This window comes from Cottoperca gobio, chromosome 15 (genome assembly GCF_900634415.1).
Source record: "Cottoperca gobio chromosome 15, fCotGob3.1, whole genome shotgun sequence".
Taxonomy (NCBI): domain Eukaryota; kingdom Metazoa; phylum Chordata; class Actinopteri; order Perciformes; family Bovichtidae; genus Cottoperca; species Cottoperca gobio.
In genome coordinates, this window is record NC_041369.1 from 13,291,565 (window position 1) to 13,309,263 (window position 17,699).

General features: G+C 44.8%; 1 protein-coding gene across 1 annotated transcript in view; it reads left to right on the forward strand.

The window, feature by feature from the left end:
* Window positions 1–17,699, forward strand: part of slit1a (slit homolog 1a (Drosophila)) — an 82,002-nt gene that overhangs the window by 3,715 nt on the left and 60,588 nt on the right. Inside the window, 3 exon segments of the mRNA XM_029449425.1 lie at window positions 7,089–7,160; window positions 9,627–9,698; window positions 11,147–11,218. Coding sequence (XP_029305285.1) covers window positions 7,089–7,160; window positions 9,627–9,698; window positions 11,147–11,218 — 216 coding nt within the window.

The window sequence follows — 17,699 nt, forward strand, 5'->3', positions numbered from 1 at the left end:
GAAGAGATGTGCAACTCAACCACAAAGCTAACGCATGAATAAACAGGATTGTTATTTATTATAAAGTGTAAAAAAAAAAAAGTCTAGCCCAGAGGCAGACAGAATTTCATTCACATCCTTTTTTTACAGTCTAATATATCCGTCCTCATAGCCGGTAATCCCGTGAGGAGTGATAATGCCAGGAATGATGATCATTCAGAGAATGTTTACGCTCAGTGGAGGATTGTGAAATTACAGGACTGGGACAATTTACTGCCGGCACTACACAGTTGTAGTTTCTTCTCTTGTACTGAATACTGAGGTGGAGGCCATCGCTATAGCTGTCTTTCGAATTCAATATTTTGTGAGCTGTCTTGTGAGTCCTCTGTCAGACGAAGTATGTGATACTATAGGTATTGTAGGCCAAAGTAGTTCCTTTTGCTGTTTTTATTTTGCAACTTTTTACATGTTATATACATGTACCATGTGATGACAGACTTTTGAGCATCAAAGCCAGCTGATGTGTGTCTAAACTCATCCCACACCCACTGCCCTGCTCTCCTGATGAACGCAGCTACTTTATGGAAGTGTGTGATTGCACTCATGAGAACTAAGAAATGACCCCATCAATATGTGTCAAAGAATGCCTTCCAACACTTTCTTTTTACTTGTGCGTGTCTGACATGCTTATATATGATGTGTGTGAGCATGTGCATATGTGGGTGTACATGCGTGATTGCTTTGCACGCCTATCTAAGAGTGGCTGTATCTCAGCAGACCATGAAAATCGAATTTGGAGAATCCACCTAGATCACCTTTCATCTCTCAGAAGTCCATCTTTCCTTTTAACCCTCCTGGCTAGCCAGTAAGAGGCTGGCAATTGAAGAGTTGTGTGCGTGTGCGTATGTGTGTGTGTGTGTGTGTGTGTGTGTGTGTGTGTGTGTGTGTGTGTGTGTGTGTGTGTGTGTGTGTGTGTGTGTGTGTGTGTGTGTGTGTTAAGAAGCACATCAGTGAACACTCTCCTGACGTTGTAGATATGCCTTCATAATCCACATTTCACGCTAGTCAAGATACTTTTGATGTGATGCAAGTTTGAGAGGAAATCATGCGCAGCAACCCAAACTCAAGGGCTACAGATCTGCATCGGTCTGCGCACTTTTCATATCAGTGCTGTATTTAGTGCAACACTGGCATGTTTTAATGTACTATGCGGAAGTCTTTATTCTTAAGAAATAAATGAATCGTATAATGTATATATAGTTTTGTCCAGAAAGAGCCCAAGATCTTCTGACCAACAGACCAAATACTCTAAAGAGATTTGATTAACTATCATATATGATACAGTTGAGGAGCAAATTCTTTAATTTTAGCAGGTGGAACAGTGAATGTTTGGCATTTTTGCTTGATATATGACCAAAACAATTACTTGATTGACTTATCATTCCGGCTTTTGCAGCGGGGTTATCTAGCAGATGAACTAATCTTTGTTAAGAGCTGGAGGAATGCAGATATCAGCGTGCTCAGTGGGGGGAGAGGGCCGAACATAGAACAACTCTTTATTCTCTGGGATCAGCAGACAGATTCAAGCACACATGCAGCATCCATCAAAGTCATCAGCGCACATCTGTCAGACAAACGTCCTTTCAGTCTTCTGTGTTGAATAACTGAAACATAATAGATGTGGCAGAGCAGATGTGTTGTCCACATGATACACTTTACAGTCAAAGTACACATTCATACAGCCTAAATGCCTTCATGCGGGACTCAAAGCCACAACAGAACCTCAGCGTCTGTCATTGAACAAACTACAAATACAGTACAAACCATGAAAGACCCTTCAGTCCCTGCTTCTACGACAGCCCCGTGTGTGTTCTTTTTCAAGCCTGTGGCAGTAACACATCGGAACAGATGTTTATTGATTCACTTTGGCCTGAGAGAGTGTCATAAGTTATCTATGTTTGATCAGAAAGTGGCTGTATGCTACTTTCCTCCCATGTCTTTTTTTTGGCTCCTTGTTCCCATATCAGTCTATTTTGCTATCTGTCTAGTTTCTGCTTACAGCAGCATCTGCTGCATGAACAAGCTCCTTCTCAAGGTTGTTGTAGTGTGAAGGCTTGGTAAAAAAATCAACGAAAGACATGCTTGAGTTTTGGTCGCTGACTTTGACCTGTAGCCGTTTATAAAATGAGAAAAGCCCTGCTAGATGCAGGAGACCCTGCACAGGTCAAGGCTCCGAGAAGGGGTTGTGTGAGTGTGTGTGTGTGTGTCTGTGTGCGATGCATGTGTAGGATCCGCTTGATGTTTACCTTTCCTATCAGTAATCTTGCTCCTGAGGCCTGACTGAGCAGAATAACAACTGCAAATAGCCCTTGAGGAGCCCAGGAGCTGGGAAAACACTCTCAGACGTATTTGTGGACACACAAACACACACACACACACACACACACACACACACACACACACACACACACAGACACGCACACACACACTTATGCTTGCTAATGCACACACACACTAAAAATGTACAGTGGAGGGACTTAACTGCCCATCTAAAAGCCACATTTCAATGGAGAGAGAATGTTATGTTCAAGCTGAGCAGAAATCTGACCTTCGTGTGGACAGAACTGTTCCAGTTGCGTTGAAGAGTGTGTTATTTTGGTCATGGTGGTCTGCTTTCTTTCTCTCTCTTTCTTTCACTTTTTGAGTCTCTCTATCTTTGTGTAGGAGGCCCAGATGGTACTTCCTGGTTCTGTAGCCTATTGGACCAACTAGTATGTAGGTCACTTTCTCCTCATAGTCTACCAGGCCTCATTTCTACATTGACGTTTCCCAGACAGCCCGTCGGCTCCTCACGGCTTCGCGCAACACTCCGCCACACTGCTCCACACCGTCGCTTTCAGGCAGCTAAAAACACTGTCAGAGCAGCTCTGTCTTCTTTCTGTCTCTCAGCGACTTCATCTCCCACCCCCCCTCCCTTCTCTCCTCCTGCGTGTTTCACGGCTGTCAAGTCCATATGTCGTGGAGTTCGAAGGAGGAATGCTTCACTCTTCCGCAGCCTCACAACCTGCTCAGTTCATTCATTAGGGAGATCGCTTGCTGGTTTGGTCAAATAACATTATCAGTGTGTGACTGTAGTTAATGAGCATCCACGCTCAGGCTGTACATGACCTCAGACTTCTGATCATCAGATTGTTTCCACGGCGAGGAGTTTGGACAGCACTGTGCCACCGATCCTCAATCAGCTGGCTTCTGTCTTTCCTGCCAGGCTAAAGCTGTTCAAGACAAATGGTCCTGTGGCGCTCACAGCAGCGATACAGAATGACTGCACTGATAAAAAAAAAACATGCACCTTGATAAGTCATTTAAATATAATTTCAAAGAGGAAGGGGGAAAGATGTGTTCACATCCAGGCAAAAGTCTGACTTGTTGGCTTTGTTTAGATCAGTCTGAATGAACTTGAAAAATAGCAACATTCTCCAATGTCCAGTTTTTAGTGTGTGTGTGTGTGTGTGTGTGTGTGTGTGTGTGTGTGTGTGTGTGTGTGTGTGTGTGTGTGTGTGTGTGTGTGTGTGTGTGAAAAAGAAAAAGAGTGTGACCATAACATTTTAATGCTCTCCCAAGAGGTTAAAGTGTGGCAGCAATTTAGCAGATCCCTGAAAAATGGACAGAATGAAACTGTTTAGATGTGTGAGTGGTCTTCCTTATTATGCCTAACTGATCATTTTTGACTTGTTTGCGAGCCAGTAATGTCCCGCTGCGTCTATTCATTACAGCTTTGCATAAATCGACAATGTTGTACAGCCAACAGTAATTTCTCTTGTGATCATTATTTCCTTTTGCTCTGGTCAGCTCCCAGCAGAACACAATTGCCTTTCCCACGGGCACTGTTTGTGTCCATGCCAGTAGGTGTGCTTGTGTTCATTCCTTGATACAGTATATTTATATGGACTTTGTGTATGTGTGTAAGAAGCAGAGCACATGTGGATATTGGTACAGTATCTGTGTGAGTTTGTGTGTACGCAGGGCTCAGTGAGCCGGTCTGTTTGCTTATCCTCCCTCTTGTCTTGGGGTTTTATTTCATGTAACGTTGCTCAATTCGAACCAGGTCCCCCCTCAGCCGAGGGACCCCAGCAGCTGGCAGATATAAACATAATGAGTTTTTCAGCATTGTAGCAGCGCTCTGAGCCCCTTTGAATTATAGAGATGTGGAGCGGTGGAGCATAGCCGCCGCGTGTCCACCCAAGGGAAGGTGCACCAGGAAGTACTCCCAGGCATCAATCAGCTTGAGTCGGAAGATGAAGAGGGATTAGATAGTGATGTCATAAATCCACTTGCTCACCAGGAAGTGTGTCGGCACTGGGAATCCTTGCAGAATTTCCAGAGGATGGGATGGATTTAACTGGAACAGTTGAAATCCTTCGCTGTAGGAACTGGGAATGATTGCTAATAATTCTCTGCCTCTAAAGTAATACTGCAGTACTGTAATGTGAAAACCCACAAAAAGTCAGTACTACAAAACATGTGTCTATGAAAGGAGTGAACGTGCCTTTGCTGCTGTGCCAAAAGCCATTGCTTAGCCTCCTTTGATTGTAAAACAAAGAAAGTAGCCGTGACTGATATTGTAGCTAATAAACAGCAGATTTAGCTTTGAGGCATTGACATCATATATAACTTTGGCATACAGTGCCCTTATTTAGACATGAAATCAACACAAAGACGAGCGCTGCTGACGCCAGACTCCAGACCTTTTGCACATTTAGAGTCCATATTCTCTTACCTTTCTGTATTTAACTTGTGAGTTCATCTAGATGTGTTCATCCATGCAGAACTAAGCACAAGTGTGTGTGTGTGTGTGTGTGCGTGTGTGTGTGCGTGCACACTGTTTAAAGCAGCTACTTTCCGTCGACGAGAGCAACAGAGCATCCTCACAGACAAGGGAGTAACTTGGCAAATTTCTCCAGAGACACAATACTCCCATGGGTCGGCAAACATCATCAGATGGGTCAAACACCAGCAGCATCAACACTATATATGGCCACATTATTAGGAATACTTCTATTTTTATACAAAATGGATGATCGGGACAGAGGATTTTATAAATATTCTCCTTACAATATAACAGCTGACTGGAGAAGGTCATGTAAACATACACAAGTCATCAATCCTTGGAGCAGATGAGTCTTTTGAGCAATTTTCAAAGACCTGATTATCACCTGGGCAATTTCAAGGACTTGAAAACATTGCATGGTTTCGTTTGCAAAATGCCAATGGAAAAGGTCAGAATATGTCATAAACAGTGTGGATCCTGACTAGCAAAAGATTATAGGCTGCTGGTGGCATTTGAGCATTGCCTAAATGCCATGGCCTTGCTGAACAGGTGCATGGCCAATATGTTTTTTAAGATAGATACTTATAGCAGAATAATACATCATCGTCTGAAGACGTTTCCAAGAACATTACATTTAGTTCAGTTACCAGATCTCAGCTAACAAAACACTTTGAGACATTGTTGCATAACAGATTTGATTAGTCAACTCTGGCGTACATGCACAAACTATTGCATGTCTCTTATTACAGGATAAAGCAAGACCTCATTGCTGGAGGAGAAAAGTGGGGTTTTACTTGTTTACGAGCGAGTCCTTTTTCCACATATTCCCCCTGCCACCCCTCACTTTAACCATCTTTCTCCTTTTTAATGTCCTCCGGGTGTCATCAGCAATGACCACCCTGAAGATAAGACATTGGGAATCCAGAAGTGTGAGTGTGGGTTTATGTGTGTATGTGCCTATCTGCGTAAGCACCTGTAATGAGCACCACATGTGTGTGTATCGGAGCCCAGGCTAATGAAGCCCAGTCCATTATTTATTTCCCGTGGCCCTGTCGCTTGGCCTGTCGATGCACCTGTGTACACACACACACACACACACACACACACACACACACACACACACACATGCACGTACACACACACACACACACACACACACACACACACACCATCTGTCTATAATGACCGCTCTCTTTCGTACTGCATTGCGCTACAGTCCCTGGAGTGGTCATTAGACGAGAGAAGGAGAGAGTGACTGAGGGAGAGAGACCGGCGCTTTCAACGTAGATTTGGAACCAGTTTTTTGGTTGTGCTTCGGGGTGGGGGGTTGGGGAGTCAGGGTAGGGTGGACTTATAATGCTTAGAAAGTGCGGTAGCACAGAGAAACGATTGCGTGCTTTGCCTGCTTTCTTTTCCCTTTGTCATGAGAATACAATCTGTTACTGAGATTAAATATGGATCTTGCACAGTCTTTTGCAGCAGCACAGGACAATACAGACCTTTCTTATAACAGCAGAAGAAACTGAACTAGTGACGGTGCCACAGTCGAGTTCAGCATGCTACAATTAGAGTTGTACACAACACTTTTGAAAGAATTATTGTCAGCCATTAGATGATAGTTAATTTGTAAGAACTCAACAGTGAATTCAAAATCTTTCCTTTTCAACTTTTTTGTACCTCCCTTCCTTTGCACCGATGGCCAGCTCTCAGCAGGGAGGCTGCTTCCATTATATCCACAGCACTTAGCTTTCTGGCCTTGTGGCCCAACCCAAATCCCCTCCGCTGGCTCCTGCTAATCCTCACCAATAGTAGAAGCACAGGGCAGACTAAGAGAGAGAGGGGGGTTGTGGGTGTTGGTGGGAGAGGGCTGGAATAGAAAGGCAAACAGGCAGCTCAAATGTGGCTTCCATTTTAATAGGACTTCTTAATATCTCCCCGTGGAATTAGAACTGAGCGTGAACTTCCCTCAAACACAACCTTTCTGATTCCACCTGTCAATATATGTTACATTTAACATTTAAAGCAATTTCCATTTCATTAAAGACATTCTCAGCATATGTTACACCAGTAGCGTGCTTTAGCAAACAGCTTGTGGTTCTGTGTGATTGCGTACCATGGTGGTTGTGTGTGTTGCAAAGCTCCCGATAAGATTTTGACTCAGGTATCAGTAGACAAAGATGCATCCGTGCCACCGTCTGCTACTTTAGTCATCAGGCTGAACAGGTTCAGAGGGAGAATAAAGGTGAATTATTCATATATGTTTGCGTGTCTGTCTTTGCAGGGAGCTGAATGGGAATAACCTCACACGCATCACCAAGAGTGACTTCGCTGGACTCAAGTACATCCGAGTTCTGTAAGTACTGTACTTCTCCTTCATGTTCATGTGTGATGATGAGATGTTCGTAAGTGTATCTGTGGTGCATGTCCGTGTATGTGTTTATCTATTCATGCATACCTGAGCTGTATCTAACCTTGCAGCTCACAAGTTGTACAGACTTGCTGCTTAAATTAGCATAAACCCAGTGAAGTGGAGATGCTTCTGTCCAGAGTCCTACTCCAGAGTACATTAAGCTGCTGAGTGACTGCAGCTAGCGGAGTAATGGACTTCTGTCACACTGTATTCTGTATGTTGTAGTGGCACTTATTGTCTCTTAGACACACACACACACTCACTTGCCCTCTGTTCCCACATATCAACATGTAATGTGTACACAAGCAGCAGTCCTAAATAGGCTCTCCACACAGTTAACACATTCAGGTGAAGTCATTGACTCCCTCTGTGTTGAAATTAAACAGCACTTGTGACTTCAGGTATTAAAGTAGTTGTAAAAGTATCTATATGTGTTCATAGGAGCACACACACTTGTGAGTAGTGGCATAGGTGTTAAAAAACACTGCCAGAGGGGAAACTGTGAAGACCTAAACATGTTTTAAATGTAACACGAGCTGCACGTAAACCAAGCAAAGCCAGACTATTTTCATGTCTCATGGTTACTGGCCCATCCCCCTGTCTTGCTCTTCTGTTCCCACTGCTCCTTGTTCCCTCTCTTCTTCCCATGCATGCCCCCTTTTCTGCACAACCCTCTACCACCACGTGGAGGTTAAATGCCTTCATGTCGGCAGCTTGTCACCCGCAAGTAAGAAGGAAACAACTCCTTGCAGGAGTACTAAAAGACAGCACTTCCCTTGCTGTAAAACCTCTGATTCCCTCACAGCCACCACTGTGCTACACGTAACACACACACTGCTCGCTCTTTGAGTTCTATATACACGATGCATGCTTAACATGGTTAGGTGGCGGTGCATGGCATGTCTGTGTGTGCAAGCAGAGAAAAGTCTGTGTGCTGGGGGGTGACCTTTGTTGGGCAACAGCATTAAGACTAACAGCGGGTTGGCCCCTGACCCCTGGGCAACCCTCAGAAGGAGCCAAACAGGAACAGAGGTTTATCTTTACAGTCAGCTGCCATCTATCCTGTCAGTCTAAAATCAACACAGCTGATTTACTGCCAGTCGTCTGGCACTGGGTGCTTGGATGGTTTACATCAGCTGTGTGTGTGTGTGTGTGTGTGTGTGTGTGTGTGTGTGTGTGTGTGTGTGTGTGTGTGTGTGTGTGTGTGTGTGTGTGTGTGTGTGTGTGTGTGAGAGGAAATGCAGAACAATAGAGGAACAATTGGGAAAAAGCAGAAAGAGAGAGATAAAAAAGAAAACTGAAAGCTACATGCCCTCAGACTTTCTGTAAAAAAAGTTTTCTCAATTCAAAAGTACTCATCACAATTTTTTTTACTTCCATCTAAATTCATGAGAAAGAGATCAGAGTTGAATTGCACTTTTCTCTCTATGTTTATGGAGTGTGAGCAGTGATTAGCATTTATATTCGATGGGGAGGAAGCCCAGACTGCTGAGTTGCAGCGCGGCATGGCCTCACAGGAGACATGAGAGGTTGCCTTCAACACAGAACAGTTGTATACGTAATGAAGGAAAGCTCTTGTTGCTTCTAAAGCTGCTGGACGCTTTTCTCTCCTTCCTGGCCTTGTGTTATTGTAACACTTCCAAAACCATCCAAGCCTCTTTTTTGTGCATTAGCTTTGGCAATGTAGGTGAGGAAAGGATGTGTTCCTGCTTGTGTGTGTGTACTGTAAGTGTGTGTGCATCCATGTTTGTTTGTGTATGACTAATAGCCTTGATGTACTGCCTGCAACTTTGATACTCTCCAATTATGCTGTCCAACAGGCATACATACACACAGCCTAGTTTCCCTCGATTGTGCCAATTGTAAAAGCCTTCGAGACCACCTCAGTTTCCCCTCGCGCACTTTCTGACCCCCTGCCTACCTTTCGTCTCGTCTCCACCCAGCCGCTGCACCCAGTAGACCACACCAGAGCCCGGACCCTCACTTTCTGAGCCACCTTAGAAACTTTCCTGGCTGCCATTCCTGCTTCTTTTGCCAAGATTCCTACACTGTGCCCTCAGTCCACACCACTTCCATGTGTGTGTGTGTGTGTGTGTGTGTGTGTGTGTGTGTGTGTGTGTGTGTGTGTGTGTGTCTGTGTGTGTGTGTGTGTGTGTGTGTGTGTGTGTGTGTGTGTGTGTGTGTGTGTGTGTGTGTGTGTGTGTGTGTGTGTGTGTGTGTGGTGTGTGAGGTGTTGAATATACTGCACTCAGTTTGAATATACATGCTGCAAGAAGGCCCGCCACCCAAACCTCAAATCCCCCTTTACTTTGTTAAAGCCTGAGTGACCTTTTACAGACTCATAAAAAAGTCAAAGCCACACTGTATCACGTCGTCTCTAAAGGCTCTCTTTCTGTTCTCTCTCTGCAGGCAGCTGATGGAGAATCAGATTACTGTGATCGAGCGTGGGGCGTTTGATGACATGAAGGAGCTGGAGAGACTGTGAGTACCACCCAGCGTTATCTGTAGATCAGAAAGAACACTTTTATAAACTGATCTGTATTCAGTACTTGTATTAGTAAAGTGTAATGAGACGAACAGGAGGAACCGACCATGAATAGTGTATCAAGTGTGAGGCACTTCCCTGTCATTCCATTGTGGTCGGATGATGCGGAGAGGGTACTGCGTGGGTTGGGAGTATTTTTTTTTTTTATTAGCCTTTCCTGACAGGAATGCCCTCAGTGGGATATGTGGGATTAAGAGTCCTCCCCCACCGCAGACCCTGTCTCATCTGGACAGCACCAGGACTCGACAGCTTGTAAACCGGCTGGGAAAACACACAGACAAACACAGCCGACCACACCTCAACCAGCTCATTAGCAAATCAATAGTGCTAGCCACATGGAAACCTGCACAGCAGATGACTTTATGGACACATGCCGTCATGCACACATAGTGGTTAACTTATAAAAGACTTTCCCCCGATCCAAAACCCACATTAACAATTTACATTACCAAACTCTAGGCCGTGTTCATCTCGCCTCCCCTCCGACATATTCAACTGATCCCAAACATTGGGTAGACATATCCGTGTGCCAGACCAATGTGGAAATTAAGCGGCTCGTTTCTCTAATGTTTAAAAGCCACTAACCCACCAGCAGGTACAGCAGACCATTAATGCCCATTACGCATTAAATCTCCACCTCAGCTGGCCAAGCACTCTTTTCGGTGTATACAGTGAGTGGCACAGGTCCCAACATCTGTCTGAATGTGTCTCAAGCAATGGCAGCAGCCTGCCTTTTAGATTTGCTGCCTCTCTGTACCACAGCCGCTGCATTCACTCCCATGTGCCTCCAACGGGCCATTCAGGGAGAAGAGAGTTGTGGTTTCCAACAGATTAGCAACAGTCTGTTCCTCATTGACTTAATTGTTCTATTTGCATAAAGCCTGCCAGTCCTGGACGTTAGTTGTTTGACATGGAGTCTGTTGCCAACCACCATTCCTGTCAGTGCTTCCTTGGGCTTGAATAGGCGCATCCATTTCTTTTAATTTTTATTTAGAAACATCTTGTTTTGATAGTTCACTGCAGATAAAATCTGTTCATGCTCAGATAACTGGTGGATGTAATTCACTTGTTTAAATGGGAATGTTGCAATTCCGTTACCCTGGGAAATTCAGCAGAGCACTGAATTCTACCAGGCGCAGCGTCGCAATTTAACTGTGCAGAGATAATTTACGGCGCTGTCTCTGACTAGAAGTTTAATTCCCCTGAACTTTCAGTTGGATATTTATGTGACATTCAGAGCGCACTGAAACACAATAGCCTGTGGCTAAGTCGATTCTACGGCAGCTAGCAGAAATTATTCACAGCCTACACAAGGGCACGCATGCATAGACACACACACACGTACACAGATTCACCGGTTGATCATATGTTTTCCCTGCCGCAGGCGGCTGAACCGTAATCAACTGCAGCAGCTTCCTGAGTTGCTGTTTCAGAAGAACCCTGCCCTGTCTCGACTGTAAGTACATTCACTTTTTTCATTTCATTTGAGCACACAGTATTTCTTCTCTGTCAGCACACACACCATCTCTCTTCGTCTTTCCTTTATTATGCAAGCCACCAATGTTGCTCAGAGATCATATGTGCTACAACAATATAGCCTACTGCACAGCATGGTTTCAAGGAGTCTCATGACTGTTGGCTTCGGTCTGGTTCAAACACAATTAATGGACAATTAAGCTTCAATTGCACTTTGCACTTGAGTTCTTTGCACATCGTTGGGCCTTCGTGCCAAGTCGTCTGCAGATTCTCTGTGCTAGTCTGTCTTCAAGAAAATCCGGTGACAGGGAGTTGGTATGACATTGGGACGCATTCGACTTTGAAGGTGAAAGGATGTCTGCGTTACTTAATGAGGTCGTTTTATGTCACAGGAGAAGTCCCCAAAGCGCACTCTGCCTGTAGACTCATATACTTCCATCATATGATGAATGAGATGTGTCATCACAGTTTTCATTCGGTTTCCACTTTTTAAGGCCAATCCCGTACTGTCTCACACCCACACATTCTCACACTCATGTGCCCCATGCAGTGACACAATCCCACAGTAATGCTCAACTTTTATTCCCATCTGAAACAAGGCTACATTTTTTCTTCTTTCGTTCAGTGCCCCTGTTGCTAGCTGATCATTCCAGCTCACATTATTCCAGTTCGGATTACGTGTAGCATCTGGGAATAATGAAACAGTGGGACATGGAAAAATCATTTCCCTCCCTTCAATCCACATAGTGGTACACCTAACCCATGATCCCGGCCTCAGCCCTCCATCTGTTTATCTTACGTTGGATGTTTAACACCATCTTGAATCTATCTGTCACTTCCTCGCAACTATCTCCACACGTCACCTATCATTATGCCAAAACCAACCTATAGGGCTTTAGGGCAAAGCCTCATCTTTCGGGGGCAAGGCAGGTCTGCTTGTGCCTCGCTTACACTGAGCAGCACTGGGTTGCCTGTCTAGCTGGAACAGACACGGAGCAGACCAAGGCCTTCCAGACCAAAGGATGGCCTTGAACAAGCGTGATTAGTCCATATGGAGCAGTGGGATCTGCCAACAGCCAGAGGATTGTGCTTACACAGCTCCCCTGTTTCATCCAATCTAACTTCACGCTCATTATTCTAAACCTGGCGCTTGCTTTTCTGCCCAATCTGGAGAATGAGACTTTGTTTAACATTGCTTAACCGATTCGCTATGTGTCTGTGTATACACTCATTTGTTCTTTATCCTTGGCTTGGATAAAAGAGAACCGTAATGGACCTTGACGCTTTGTAAGTGTGGAAGTGCCGTACATTCTTTAGCAGTTAAAACAAATGTACGATCCAGGGCCATGGATTTGAAAATAATGCCATCTTTATGGTGCCGGTGTTTGATTGACAGCTGCTTCTTTATGGAAGACTTCTAGTGCTTGTTAACAATTAGGTCTAGTAGCGTGGGATCAGGAACAGTGTTAGAAGACAAAGGTTTATACTAATAGGTTTCTTAACTCCTGAGCGGTGTGTCTGGGCCACACCGTGGGTTCTGGTTCCAGTCTGATGCGGTTAGGTTACAGCCTTGTCTCGCTCCCGCCAGCAGCTTTTAATGGACTTAAAAGGTTCTCAGTTCCCAGAGGAAGACTTTTGCGCAATTTCATGTGAGTATTTGTGAGTGTGTGTCTGACAGAGAGAGAGAGAGAGGGAGAAAAAGAGAGTCTATGGTTGCATATGTATTTGTGTGTGTGTGTCTCTTTGCACTTGCTCAAAGTTCTCACCGGGGCTTGTTAGGGTCTGCCTTTATGATCCTAACAAGAGAGGTTAATGTGAAAGCCCGCTGCCCTCAGGTGGAGCGCTAACCCAGATGGTTTCTCTTCTCTTGGACGCAGGATTAATTGCCCCCTTTCCTTTTTTTCTATACTTTTAACACTCTTCCCCTTCATCCCTTCGACTCCCCTCTTTTTCTCTCTTTTTGCTCATTCTGGAGTTGAGGGTTTGAGGAAAAGCTTTGTATAACAAAGTGGCTATTTGTCTTAGACGTCCCGCTGAGAGGACAAACAGAAAGAAGGACATAGGGGATGAAGGAGGGAGGGATAGCAGATGAGATCGTTCCTCTCATTAAACTTTTAAGGGAAAGCTAGCCGGGTTAATAAAAGGCTGTTGGTTAAATGAGCAGAGGACTGTTGATTTGTGGGGAGTTTTAAACACTTGACTCCCATGCAGTCATTAAGCTAACGGGGTAATGAGTTTCCGCTACAAAGGGAAGATGTATATTGTTCTTGCTATAACACAGGTAATGAAAATAGCTAATAAAACCTACTAATAGAAAAAATAACTAATTTATATTTAGAAATATTAACTTTTTTATTGCACTAATTCTGCAAAAGCTGAAACCGTAGGTGGTGGAAAATGTTTCACGTACAAAACAGAGAAATGAGGTTGTGCACATATATTTCACAGAGCCACGTGTTCTGAGCGCCTACCTCTTTATCTACACCCTCGCTCCTCTGTCCCTTCCTATGCCTGAGAGATACCAGAGACACTGATGCATGAGGGCTAGAGGAGAGATAATTGGAATTGATTAGAGATGATTAGAGATAGTTAGAGTTAGTTAAAGCTGCCTGTGATGGATGGCATCGTCAAGAAAGCATGGGAACGGCGGCGAGGAGGTGAGAGACGCTACACAGAACATCAGTGAACAATAACAGTGAAAATAGAGTTGCATTCATCACCGTTAACGACCTGTTGCCCCCAGCCCACCACCCCTGACTTCTCCTCATTCCACTTCCACTGCACTTCAGATCTATAATCTACTCATCCATGTCTGTAATTAGTGTCTTTTCGCAGTGGGAGAGCAGGAGGAAGGAAGGACCGCGGGAAGGAGGAAAAAAATAGAGGGATAGGTGAGCAGAGTCGGAGGAGTGCAGAGCAGTTAGCCTGATAGCTGGCCCCGGGGAATAGCATCTGGTTTGGACTCAGGATGGGGGATTGAGGGAGGCGGAGGCGAAGGGGTATTTTGCGGTTTTTGATTACCGTGTTGCTTGTTGCTGCCACAAACAAATGCCGTCTTGTTTGAAGAGGTGTTGCTTTCAATGATGGCTAACGCGCAGTATCGCGTGGTGGGGTGAGGGGACGGTTAAGAGAGGTGTTCCCTTGTGTATCTCCCCGGGAGGTATGAAGGAGGAGGAGGGAAGGGTGTGGTAGTACCTGCAGGGGAGCTGAGGAAGCCCTGGCAAAGGATTGCAGAGGGAATGTCATTCTTCTTTAAGGTCTTTCATTTTCGTGTTAATGCTTGACGACGGGTATGCTGATATACACAAACCCTAAACACACACGCTGAAATACTGGCTGGTTGACACACATGCATACGCGCACACTCACTAGAGAGAGAAAAAGAGGGAAAATGTAAATAACACTAATTAGACACAAACACACGCAGAATAGCGCTATAATTACATCTCTGTGCGCTAATGTGTAGATGGCAGGCACACACAAGGGATTACGTTCTTTATATGGCTTTGACTGTAGATAAAAGAGCGGCTTCAACTATGTGTTGATGCGGAGCGGCCTGTTCTGTGTTTGTGTTGGAGGGATGCTGTGTTTTCTGTTTGTTGATCGCTTGATGCTTAGGGAACGGTAGCTCAGTGTGAGAAGAAATAATTGTTTGGGGGAAAGAGATCTAGAATAAATAATGTGCACTATCATTAAACCTATAAATCTTCTCTCTGTCTCAGTATTCCCACTTGTTTTGACTTTGTTACCATTCAATATACAGTATTTTCCCCTTCAATTGCTGCAGATTGATTGGCTTGTAAACTCGCTGTGGTGTTCCAAGACTTTTTGTGCCAGAAAGCCGACAAATTAACTCTTTCAACTTTTGACTTGTGTGTATGACTGGCTGAAAGACTGAAGAGAATGTCTCTTTTATTTTCCCCCGACTGTTTTAAGTGATTTTATAAAACTGCACTGTGTGTGCGTGTGCATGTGTGTCTGGCAGGCTGTTAATGGCCCAAGCTGGTCTTGTCGTTTCCTTCTCTTTGTCTCTACTTATGAATGACCTGCCTCGACGTGCTAGGTCTCTCTCTCTCTCTCTCTCTCTCTCTCTCTCTCTCTCTCTCTCTCTCTGTCTCTCTCTCTCTCTCTCTCTCTCTCTCTCTCTCTCTCTCTCTCTCAGAGGACCGCTTGGGCCCCCGCTTGGCAGCAGTCCCCATGGCAACCCATCATTCCATTCATCAGGAGGTTTCTGTGCCATCGATTGGAGACAAACTGATTTTTTGACTGTGGTTTGTCTGACACTAAGTAAACACTGAGTGCAGAGACTTTAGTGAGCAAAGTTCACTTTAGACACAATGATACAGAAATACCTGCATTCATCAGAGAAACTGGCTACTTAAAGGGTAGGTTCAGATAGTTTTAGTTGAATTAATATAGACTTCTGAGTTTTGTGACGCTCACAACGCTGAAAAACAAAAAGCAAAAAACTTATTTTCATTGGTTGACATTTTTTTACATTGATGTCTGTGGATTGTACAGAGTAATAGTTTTTGGAAAGAGATGCAGTTGCTAAGTTTCATAAATGTAAGTTTACAATGCGGTGTGCACCACAATCAAAATAAAAACATTGTACAGGGTGAAATTGCAGAGACAGATGTATCAAAACCTGCATAAATAAAACCAAAAATAATTTGCATGGCTATATACAGCTTTTCCTAATTTGGACTGCTCTTTGGGTTTTAACTTTCTAAATGCAGGGCTAGACTTTTTTGCAGGAATATGAAATACCTGAACTGGCAGCCAATCGAAAAATACCTGGCAGGCCTTAACTCCTTGCCCCTGCCCCTCTTCCTGGCCCTGTCCTTGTCAGCTGGTAAAAGTGGCTTTTATGGCTTGTCGCTGTTTTCTTTACGAGTCGGACCGTGTGTGAGAGAGAAATGCAGACCAAACCATGTGAGGAGAGCGGAAGCCAAAAGGGGGTAATTTAAAAACCACTCCGCCATCTGAAATATTCACAACCGCAGCACAAGGGAAGCGAGAGAAAGAAAGAAAAAGACAGAGAGAAGAAAGTCAAAGAACAGAGAGTGAAACGGTCAGAGTTGCAAAAGACAGGACGAAAGCATGAGAGAAACAGCGGTGTTTATATTTACTAACGATTCTGTGTCCTTCCTCATGAATAATTCAACAGATGGATTGAGGCTTGTTAAATATTCTCACTAAAGCGCTGGGACATCAGTGCTGTGTTGTGTGTGTGTCCAGCGTCTGGTACACACTGCTCTACATACTCACCCATACCAGCTCTGATGCTCTAAATATTCGTACGGGCAAACATGCGCGCACACACACACACAAGTTTTTCTGCAATGACCGTCCCAGTCATACACATGTGTGTGTGTGTGTGTGTGTGCATGTACGTCTTCACACTGGGGACTGGCCTGGTCATTATGAATTGATACGGCATGAATAAGACATCACAGTGTGGTCTAGATCCGTCATGAGTATACACACACTGGGATTTCACTCGCGGAGCTGTCGAAGGAGGCCTCCTCCTCCTCCTCTCTGTGCCGCTGCCGACAGTTTGCCTCTGTGACGGCTGGCTTCGCCTGGTCCAGATTGGAACTGACATACACAGGAGGGAAAGGCTGCCCTCATGTCCTCACACACACACACACTCGCAAACAGACACACATACACTCACCCCTTGGAATCTCCAAGCAGGGGCTTGTGGAATGCTGCAATTCCGGCCAGGAATAACAACCCATATAGCGCAAGCTGGGTTGTCCTGCTTGTGTGTGTGTGTGTGTGTGTGTGTGTGTGTGTGTGTGTGTGTGTGTGTGTGTGTGTGTGTGTGTGTGTGTGTGTGTAGGAACACATGCTTAGTGGACGTGTGTGTGCATAATGGCTTTGTACAGTTAAACATCATGGAGCATGAATGCAGCCATCAGAATGAAAAATCCAGCTCATTCATCACAGGCTTAATAGAGTGCAATCGCCCTGCAATAGGTGTTTCCCTCGCTCAGTGCATCTGTCCATCTCGTTACAGTCGGGTTCAAGATCTGGGGTTTCGATCAACAATATCTGCTCCGGATCATCATGTGGAAGTGTCGTGTGTGAGGAGCTTAGCAGGAAGAATACAGTGTCTGTGTGTAATCTCTAGTTATGAGCTGTTAGGGTCTGGACTTGAGACTCTGGAGCTCAGCGTTGGAAGTAACCCAAGCAGACCCAAACACAGCCTCTCCACCCTTGAGCGAGGAGGGGAGAGGGGGATCAAAACCTTTCCCAACATCCTCCGAAGCAGGAAGAAGCAAACTGCCCACACATGCGCACGTGTTGCCCAACACACATGGACCAGCAAACCCACACGCGTACGGTAAATGGTTGTTCCAGCCCTATCCTGTGGCCTCGGGATCTGATTCTGAGATTTAAAAAGAACAAACAAACAAACAAACTCTAGAGCAAATTATGCCTTCACACACACA